The sequence below is a fragment of the Cynara cardunculus genome, assembly GCF_001531365.2.
Source record: "Cynara cardunculus var. scolymus isolate 2C chromosome LG 15, CcrdV1, whole genome shotgun sequence".
Taxonomy (NCBI): domain Eukaryota; kingdom Viridiplantae; phylum Streptophyta; class Magnoliopsida; order Asterales; family Asteraceae; genus Cynara; species Cynara cardunculus.
This window is the reverse complement of record NC_037542.1, coordinates 11872395-11883163: the sequence shown is the minus strand read 5'-3', so window position 1 is coordinate 11883163 and position 10769 is coordinate 11872395. Positions and strand designations below refer to the sequence as shown.

General features: G+C 32.9%; 2 protein-coding genes across 2 annotated transcripts; both read left to right on the top strand.

Annotated features, from left to right (window-relative positions):
- The first annotated feature begins 2416 nt into the window (after positions 1-2416).
- LOC112527361 (ras-related protein RABA1f) lies at positions 2417-4555 on the top strand. Its single transcript, XM_025137966.1, has 2 exons — positions 2417-2867; positions 3868-4555. The coding sequence occupies exons 1-2, from the start codon at positions 2647-2649 to the stop codon at positions 4298-4300; spliced, it is 654 nt and encodes a 217-aa protein (XP_024993734.1). The 5' UTR covers positions 2417-2646; the 3' UTR covers positions 4301-4555.
- A 3454-nt stretch (positions 4556-8009) lies between these two features.
- LOC112528540 (UDP-glycosyltransferase 82A1) lies at positions 8010-10366 on the top strand. Its single transcript, XM_025139566.1, has 2 exons — positions 8010-8514; positions 9468-10366. The coding sequence occupies exons 1-2, from the start codon at positions 8040-8042 to the stop codon at positions 10364-10366; spliced, it is 1374 nt and encodes a 457-aa protein (XP_024995334.1). The 5' UTR covers positions 8010-8039.
- The last annotated feature ends 403 nt before the right edge of the window (positions 10367-10769 follow it).

Here is a 10769-nt window from a genome sequence, read left to right as displayed (position 1 = left end):
TTTTATTCAAAAGTAAAATCAAAACTACATAAATCGTATTATATTAACAAAGATAAAAAAATAAAATAAAAAATTAAAATAAAGATGTATCTCGTTGTATTGCGTAAATACTCTTCTAGTATTAATAATATAAATAATAATATAATCTTAAAAATAAAGAATTCAAAGAATATAATTTTTTTTGAAATTTAAAATTTTAATTATTTATTTTGAATAATTTATTAGAAATACAGTAATTTGTTAGCAATGATTTAAACTGAAAAGAAATGAAAGAAAACGAATAAAAAACGCCCCCAACCCCAAGGTGAGGTGGGTCAAGGACCGAACGGTTATACCTGGTCCGACTTCTTGCCTTTGGTCACCTGTAGGACTATAATCTTGGTCTGTACTCTGTAGCTGTTTGAATTTCATTAAGCCCAGTTTATATAGATAAGTTGCAAAGCCCAACGCTAATTTAATTCATTGAGGGTGTGTTTGGTACACTGGACATGACATGACATAACATGACAGAGATCTTTGTACTATGCTTGGCATGAATTTTATGTGGAACAGACAGGAACATAGTGGAACAGGCCTGTTCCACTCCTACCCTATAAAACATGGTGGGACAAATTTATATTTTACCAGTATAACCTCAAAATAAAACTTAATTCTCTTCTAAAACATCAAATATGTCTTTTTTTTTTACATTTTATTCATTCTTTAAATTTTATTTGTATTTTATGTTTCTTAAACTTTCATTTTATCGTTTTAAAAATATTATTTTTATATGGTTTTTATATTTTATTAATTTATGTAATTTATTATATATTAATAATAAAAAAAATAATGTAGAAAAGAGATAAAAATACAAATAGAAAACTACATAAACTTTTATTTGGTGTCATTTTAATTGTTTTGACGAAAACTTCAAATGGTGTATTTGTTATAAAAAATAATTATTCTATTATAATTTAATAAATTACGTAAATTAATTAAAATAAACAACTCAACAGGGGTAAATTTGTCATTTTACTTGTTCTGTTCTGTCCAGTTTTATCTTACCAAACGTTGAACAGTTGTTCTATCCTGTTCTGTTCTGTCATGTCTTGTCTGGGCACCAAACACACCCTAAGAGGTTGTTTGTTTACTCTCAATAGTTCAATTACAAAGCATCTTCTGAATCGTTAAGAGGAAAATCATGTTTGGAAAAAAAAAATTGTCTCTTAATGGTTCTAAAATACTTTGAATGATTTTATATCATGGGCCTATCTTAAACCCTTAAGCGCCATAATTTCATTGTAAACAATTACCAAACAATTATATTTTATTTTGCATTATATCATAAGAGCATCTTAACCATTCTGATCACTTAATCAATTATGCACCAAATCGTTCAACAACTGCCAAACAACTCCTAAGCGTAGTTTACCGTGCTTTAATTAAAGTCGAGAATCCTTATCTAATTTGATTAACTATTGCTAAGTATTTTGTTAGAGTTAATTAAATTATTTTACCATTAGTTTTATTATTGGAATTTTAAGTAGACATATGTCACATAATAACAATTATAAACCGTTGGTTGATGGCTTAAAGTCTCTTGTCCCACTAGACTCTCGAACTGATTCTTAACTTATATCACACTTCATAAACTCATCTCACCACTCATTACATAAATTCTCAAAAGTAAGTGTTTTGCAACTCTTTTCGAATGTTAAAATAAATATTCTTTTACAAACTCAATACTTCTGAACTTTTTAATATAAAAGTATCTTCATGAACCGGTGAGTGTGAAACAACTTTGACCTTACAAGTATTTCAAGGATGATGTCTTTTACTGATAAGCATAAAATAAAGTATAAACAACCTTAAAGAAATTTCAATTATATGTAATTTTGTGGCAAATATTTCGTAAAAGATTACATAAAAGCTGGTTAAGGCGTTGTTCGGTTCAGTTTCTATTAAGACTTGTATGGATAAAGTTGTCTGTATTGATTAAATTGTTAGTATGATAACAAATAAGTTCTTGTTCGATTGTTCTGCCAAATAAACAGTCTGAATGTAAAAAATGACCATTTCACCCCTAGGTTTTGATTTGATTTGATTTCAGATTTGGATTTTAGGTTTGATTTTGATTTAGGCCGAAGAAGATGACCAAAGGACATTTGAGTTTAGGCCATTGGAGATGGAAGATGGTCGAGATAGAAATCGATTTTCTGGTTAATAAAGGAAATCGATTTTCTAACTAACAAAAATCAGAGAGAAATCAAAAATCAAAAATTGCCCATCGATTGATCGATGAAGACGAAATCACAGATCACATAAATCAATTAATCTAGGTTTAGAGAGAAAGCAACATCGATCAATCGATTACCGAACGAATAGTTATGATTAAGCGAATAAATAAAGGCTATCCACCACTTAAGTGAATTTTGAGTCACCAAACAAATAAGGCTTTGAAAGCTTCTCCTTCCCCAATTGACACTTCTTTCACACGTATTTTACTTAGTGAGACACCACGCAGCATTCATTAAGATCTGTATGGCAACCTCCCCCATTTTCAACGCACAGATCTGCAATATCTCTCCCATTTTTTGATCAACAAACTTAACACCACATTGCTGCTCATATACCCCAATTTCTTTTTCTTTTTTCTTTGCATAGCAAATGGGTGCGTACAGAGCAGACGATGATTACGATTACTTGTTCAAAGTAGTTCTCATCGGTGATTCCGGAGTTGGGAAATCGAATCTGTTGTCCAGATTCACACGAAACGAGTTCAGTCTCGAGTCTAAATCAACCATCGGCGTCGAATTCGCCACTCGTAGCATTCGAGTTGATGAGAAAGTTGTGAAGGCCCAGATTTGGGACACCGCTGGCCAGGAACGGTACGATTCAGATCTCGAAAACACTTGAGTTTATTTTTTCTGTTGATTTTCAAATAATGTTGACGAATTATTATTTTGTTCAATGCCGGCATCTTATTTTAGAAATGAAGGGTTTACCTAGGATCTTAGGGTTTTGAATCGAAGTCAGTCAATGGCATTTGAGATCTGGGCTTTTGTAGGTTTTGCTTTAGTAAATAACTGTTCTGCTATTAGATCTGGAGTTTGCAGCTTTGCATCGTGGCTGTTTGTGTGTAAATTATCGATCTTTGACATCAAAATGTTGCAAATTGTGAACTTTTTGTATATAAGATCGGTGACTGCATAACTGCATTAGAAATGTACTACAGATGGAGTCATAATGATGATACAATATCAGCAAAATCATCTTCAAACTTGTAAATGTATGTTAGTGACTGATTCAATTTGAGCATATAGAGAAAACAGACCTTCTTGTTGGGGCATAAGTTACTTTTGGGGTTTCTAGATTGAACTTAGGTTATGAATCTATTGAAAAATGTTGAAACATGAAACATAATGTTATTGTGTAGGATCTAGAAAGTGTTATGGAAGTTGATGTTGATTGCCGTTGGTTACAAATGATGTAACACATGGTAACCTAGTGCATTGCAATGGATGAGCTGTGAAAAAAGTAAACTCCGCATCTATAGCATTTTATGATAATGGTGGTGATCGAAGTTGTATAAAGACAAAAACCCTAGACTTAGAAGCCTTATATGTCAGCAATTTGATTTAAGGATGCAAACGGTTCTCACTTCACCAAAATTTATCATAGCCAAAACACCAAACGAACCCGGTATTATCCCATTCAAAAGCAGAACCTGAGATGTGGGATATACACCGATTTGTCCTCTACCCTAAAGAGTAAGCAGTTCATATGTATATTTGTGCTGAATCATGGAGTTTGTAGTTACTGCATACTGTAAGCATCTTCTTTAGTTCTAATAATTTTTCATTTTATTTGATCTTTTTCTTCTAAAAGATACCGAGCAATCACAAGTGCATACTACCGAGGTGCAGTTGGTGCATTGATCGTGTATGATGTAACCCGACATGTGACCTTTGAGAACGTAGAACGATGGTTAAAGGAGCTCCGAGATCATACAGATTCCAACATCGTCATCATGCTGGTAGGAAACAAGTCGGATCTGCGCCATTTACGGGCTGTACCAACCGACGATGCAAAGGCGTTTGCTGAAAAAGAGAACACTTACTTTATGGAAACATCTGCACTTGAATCCATGAATGTTGAAAATGCCTTCACAGAAGTCCTTACTCAAATCTATCACGTTGTCAGCAAAAAAGCACTCGATATCGGAGATGATCCAGCTGCTTTGCCAAAGGGACAGACGATTAACGTTGGTGGCAAGGATGACGTATCGGCATTGAAGAAAGTCGGGTGCTGTTCCACTTAGATGGATTGCATTCTTTGTAAGCTTCTAATTACCGAAATTTTCAGATAGTTTAAGCCCGTTTGGCCAAAACTAAATAGGATGAAGGGCATATCAGGAACACATGATGCAAACGATTGTTTTTTTATGGTTTCATTGTTATGTTTTTACTGTGATGTATGGTTATAGCGTAGGTCGATTGTTGGAAATGTATCAAGATTCTATTGCTATCCATGTACTCTTCTTATTTATCAGTAAAGATTTACCAAATTCTTCAAGTATGATGATGCTTTTACCAATGGTTCATCTGCATTATATTTTGTATCACTTACTGGGTAAGATTCTTTTCATTGCTATGTAAAAATAATCGTAAAACATTTTTTTCATTGCTATGTAAAAATAATCGTAAAACAGGTCTCACGGCTCAGTCATTTTCTAGTTTCTTTAATATTTTAAATAAACTTATTGAGTTATCAAAATTTTTTATATAATTATACCGAATAGAAAAAGAATCAAACGAAAACAAAGTCAATAAGGAGACAATAAAATTGACACATCACATGTGATTATAGAATATTGTCATTACAAGGTGAGTGGCTGACCTGGCCCGCGGCCTCAAGTCATGATCAAAGTCGCGCGAATCACATGTAATTTTATGATATTAGTGTAAAATCACATGTAATTCGACCGTTTTCGTATTTTTTTTCATTTATGCACTGTTCTTGTAAGAACCTGACTCGTATTGAATAAACTTATGTTTAAACATATATCTTTGATAGCTTATTTTAGAAAAAGAAATCATTTAAACTTGAACAATTTTAATTTTACCTTAAATTTTAGTTCAATCAAATATTGTATTTATCAACACGCTTGAAATCGGTTTTGAAGAAATGATTGCTTGATTTTGAGCTTTGAGTACTTTGATTTGCATTAATCATCAAATTCAAACATCTATTATGGTTAAGGAGAAAAAAAAGGCAAAATGGTCCAAAAAAGACCACACGAGTGCTTAATGAATAAGACAAAGAAAATGATAACCAAGTCTTGGTAACCTATACTTACAGCGGGCCTTATAAAGGGATCCAGATAATGGGCTCTTTAACCTATCCAACTTTAAAAAATCGTCACCAGTAATAACCAATCATGCTTTTAGTAACAGGGTTTTTATAACTAATTTTGACTCGTTTAAGTCTTAAACCTCACTTCAATTACCCATCTCTATATTAGAGAAAAAGTTGGAAAACCCAACCACTTATGTATGATGATTAACGGTTATCTTATGACTTGTATGCATCATGAAACAGATGAACCAAATTTGAACATCTAAATAACACAAAAACAATTGTTGATCTTGAATACGTTTTGATTATAGATTTTTTTGGACTTCTGCAAAATGAAAAGAAAATGATTTTGAAATGTGGAAATAAATCGATCGATCAATGGGTCTCACATTAATTTTTATGGCGTCATATCATTTTAAAATTGATCACTGTTTTTTTAGCGATATATTTTAAAACATGATTGATTTTATATCAATTTTTTTATTTGACTAATGACTACTCTCGGCTTACAATAAATTTTAGAGTCAATTATACTTTTTTTTTGTTGATATGTGTGGTTGAAACTCTAGTTTTCATCTCAACTTGGTTTACTATAAACGTTAACGGTTTTTGAATGTTTCGATGTTATTTAAAAACAAATTGACCAAATTGCCCTCCCTTTTCTAAAATATAATAAAAATTTAGCAACAAAATTTTCTTTTAATTGAGAGTGCTTTTCTCTTAAAAATACTTTATAATATATATAATTGGCACATTTTCTTTTAATTTAAATAATATTTCAATTATTATCTAAAAAGTAATTAGAAAAACTACAACCACCCCAACAACTCAAACACAAAACACCACCACCACCAAACAACTACCCTACAACAAAAACAAACCACAAACTCACTTGAGAATAAAACAAAAACCAAAAGAATTGTAAACTACAGACATTAAATCCATAAGCACCAACCAACCATCGAAACGACACAGTGACTCTTACAATTAGCTACGAACCAGCCCTGTTCAACGGCCTAGGATTTAACCTCCACTGGTCCCGACTTGTATTCATTTCGTTATGACGATGTGAAATCCATGGAAGAGATCGGATTTGTATCTCATGATATAAATCAATCGGTAACATTCTTTTTAATTTAGATATAGTGTCACCCACAACACCACTTGCTACATTTTACACCCTTTCTCTGATTTCGCAAACCTACCATGGAACCTCATGACACTTTCTCGATTCCTCAAAGCTATTAAAAGAAAATTTTCCTTACTTCATGACACATTTTAATACTCTATCCCTCCTCCTTCAGTTACAGTTACAGTAGATTCCTTATTCGAAGATTTCAACATCAATCATACTATAAAAAATTCTATAATTTTATTATTCAACAATTTTTTATTAAAAAAAACTTTATATATAATAATAAATGAAAAATGATTTCTTTCTTCGTATATTAAATTTTAACAAAAATGTTTAAATTTGAAGTTTTTGTTAATTTAAAAAATAATCTATCGGAGAAAAATCTTTTTTTATTAACCTGGATATCTAATCTACTATGCAAGCCGACTAATCCCAGATTGACCACCTGTTTTGCAGATAGACTCGCATTTGAACCTCCATGACCACAAAAAGGTCTTTGTTTCTCCTTGAATTTGAACATGTGATCTCTAGACACATTTAACCTTTTAAGGTCCAAATTTAAACCAATGAGATACAATCTTTATAGTTTAATATTTTATTTTTAAGGATGGGATAAAAATGCTTTGACGAATTTAAGGGTGGAGCACACATAAATGGACTTCCATTTGTGGCTCGTTAGTCCCATGTGATTGATAGAAATATTAAAAAGTGAAAATATAAAAAAAGTGAAAATAAAATATTTTGTCCAATATTCCGTTTTGTGCGTGCAAGTTGGAACTGGAAGCATGCGTGCTCATTAACATCTCTCACACATGTCTTTTAATTTAATCATATCAATCGGACCATAACAATTATTTTAGTTTTAACCTTAAAAGATTATGTTTTTAGTATATTAATTCATAATTAAATTAACTTTTAATCAATAAGGTACCTAATAAACTGATTATATTTAATAAAAATTCAAAAACATTTAATTATCCCGTGGATAAATTACTGATATATAAGTTTGTTTGGTAAAAAATAATCACTTGTCAGTCACACAGAACAACTCAATTTTTAAACCTTTCAAACCGACCGACAAAAATGGGGATGTCCAACTTGACGAAATTGTTTCAGTTTGATGTCGTTTACTGGGTTTCGAGAAACATCAATTGAAATAACAAACGATTGCTTAGTCGACTTTCATTGATAACAGAAGGGTCATGAATATTGGTAGTTACAGTAGATTAAAAGAAGTAGATAGTCAAGAAAATTCATAACTAGATTATCTCACAAGCACATTAGTAACAAGTCCACGGGCGTCAGTCATTACGTACGCTTGACTATAACGGGATGTTTACCAAATGATTATCGAGTAAGCCTTTACCGGGTGTGAGGATGACAAAAACAGGTAAAATCTTACCTGATAAGAGACATAACAATGACCAAAAAGCTTGCTTAATAATTTAAGTTAAATTAATTAGGGTGGAAGTCGTCAGACAGCCATTAGAATTCGTGAACAATAGTTTACGGACTGATTCAGCCACAAGGGATCGCTTCCCAATTATATATAATCAAATTCAATAGGATGCAAATAACCATCACCATTATTAACAGCATCATGATGAACCCTAAAGTCATTATGGTTCCATACCCAGCTCATGGCCATGTGACACCCATGCTTAACCTAGCCTTCGCCTTGACCTGCCACGGCCTTTCTCCAGTGGTTGTGATGCCGGACTTCATCCACCGGACAATGGCTCACAAAACCCACATCACCTGCATCTCCATCCCGGACGGTTTGGATGAGGAAACACCACGTGATTTCTTCTCCATTGAGTTTGCCATGGAGAACAACATGGCGGTGCATTTGGAGCGCCTGGTTCGTGAAGTTGACGGGGGAGTTGCGTTCATGATTGTGGACTTATTGGCTTCGTGGGCATTGAAAGTTGGCGATGACTGTGGTGTTCCGGTGGTCGGATATTGGCCGGTTATGTTTGCTGCTTATCAGCTCATTGCTGCCATCCCGGAAATGCTATCTCTCGGTATCATCTCGGAAACTGGTATGTAATCTACTTTTTACAACAATCAGGAGGTTTGAAAACGTGATTCACTTTGGCTTTATATTTTTTTTAACTATGAATAATATAGCCTACATTTTTATATTCATATAAATTTTATTACTTTATTCTATTTTGAATAAATTAACCAACATAAAGGATCTATTGGTACAGAAAATCCAAAAAAACTATATAAAATAACAATTAACGGGTAATTTATTTTACTGGATGAATATGGTAATGAGAAATGATCTTATTCGGTAAGAGCGGTGATAAGGATGAAGAGTCTTACCTAATAAATGAGTGTGACGAGTACTCTTACCCGAAAAACGTTTACCGGGTAAACTGTTGCATACAATATTGTTTTTGATGGACTACAATCTTAACCAGTAAAGTAAGTTAGAGTATTGACTTTTATTACTTGGTGCTTACTTGGTAACCTTGAATGTTTTTTGTGTTATATTGACTTATTCTTGATAATTCATATTACATTATATAATTTGGATTATGTGAGACCATCCTGTTATTCTAAAACCACAAAAATAAAACTAAACCATCACAATAAACCTTCATAGTGTTTTGCTGTGAATGTTTGGTGTTTTTTATGCCTCCACAATCTTTTACTGTGAAGGTTCAATATTATTTTGTGTTCTCACAAACATGGATTGGTCTCACGTGTCGTGAACCCAACCTTTATTAGATTACGTGTGAATACAGATAATCAAGTATCAATATACACCTTTGAATGGTTTCTTAAGGTAGATATCAATTTTCAAACTTTCATGGATAGAAAAACATTTAAGTTTGCCGAATTCAACACAACTTAGGCATGGATTCGTTTTCATAGAATGTTTGGACCATTAACTATTACTATCTAAGTTTTTATCAATAATCATTTGAATCCTATTCAATTAAATGATTATATATGTTGATAAAACGTGTTCCAAAATATGCAGGGATCCCACAAAATCAAGGTCCCATATACTTGGAATATGAACAACCTCCTTCAAGCACTCAAGATTTGCCATGGCTCATCGGAAATCTAGCTTCAAAGAAATCTAGATTTAGGTTTTGGACAAGGATGTTGGCCAGAACAAGAAGTCTTTCGCAAATCCTAGTAAACAGTTTCCCCAAAGAATACCTTGTTGATCTGAATTCACAAAATCAGTCTCATAAATACTCAAATATAACTCCAATTGGACCACTGACACGACATACCATATACAGAAACCATGATTTTTCAAAAGAAGATATGCATTGTTTGGATTGGCTAGACCAACAAAGAGAACGATCTGTTGTCTACATCTGCTTTGGCACTTGGGTTAGCCCGATTGGCAAAACAAAGGTGAGAAACCTAGCTATGGCTTTGGAATCGTCCATACACCCATTCATTTGGGTCTTAAATCCAAAATGGCGTGAAGGGCTCCCAAAAGGGTATATAGAGAGAGTGTCGAATCGAGGAAGAGTGGTTTCATGGGCACCACAAAATGAAGTGCTACAACATAAAGCGGTCGGATGCTATTTAACACATTGTGGGTGGAACTCCACTATCGAGGCCATACAAAACAAAGTCAAATTGTTGTGTTATCCAATTGCTGGTGACCAGTTCGTGAATTGTGATTACATCGTAAAAATTTGGCAAATAGGGATCAAGATGGATGCTTTTGCTGAAGAAGATGTTCATAGAAGTTTAGTGAAGGTGATGGAGGATATAGAGATGGAGAAACGACTAGTTAAGATGAATAAAAGAATCTTTGGGATGGAAACGAGCTTAATGGTAACTAGTAACTTGACAAATTTTGTTAACCACCACAAGAAAGTTAACTATGATCAAACACTTCGTAAAGAAAGTTAACTGAAGATGTGATTTTGGGGTTTTTTTACTTGACGTTAAGAAAATGCATATGAAGCCCACAAATTGAAGATCAAAGAATGCAAAAATGTGATATTATCCGAGTCAGACCCGAGTTTTGGAAATTCTAGGACATGCAATGGGTTTCTTCTGTATTTGTAAATATTTATGATTTTTGCATGAAATTAAAGTGTTACCGACTGCTATATATTTAAGTGGTCATGGTTTCAAAACTCGGCCTTAATACGTGTGAAGAATTATAAAAAAATACGATACGTGAAATAGTGTTTCTTATCAATATTAAAATCACATGTAATTATATATAAAACTACCACAAATTATAGGGGCTTAAGATTAAATAGTGAATAGTACATGGACTATTAATGCAAAATTTGAACAAGGGTTT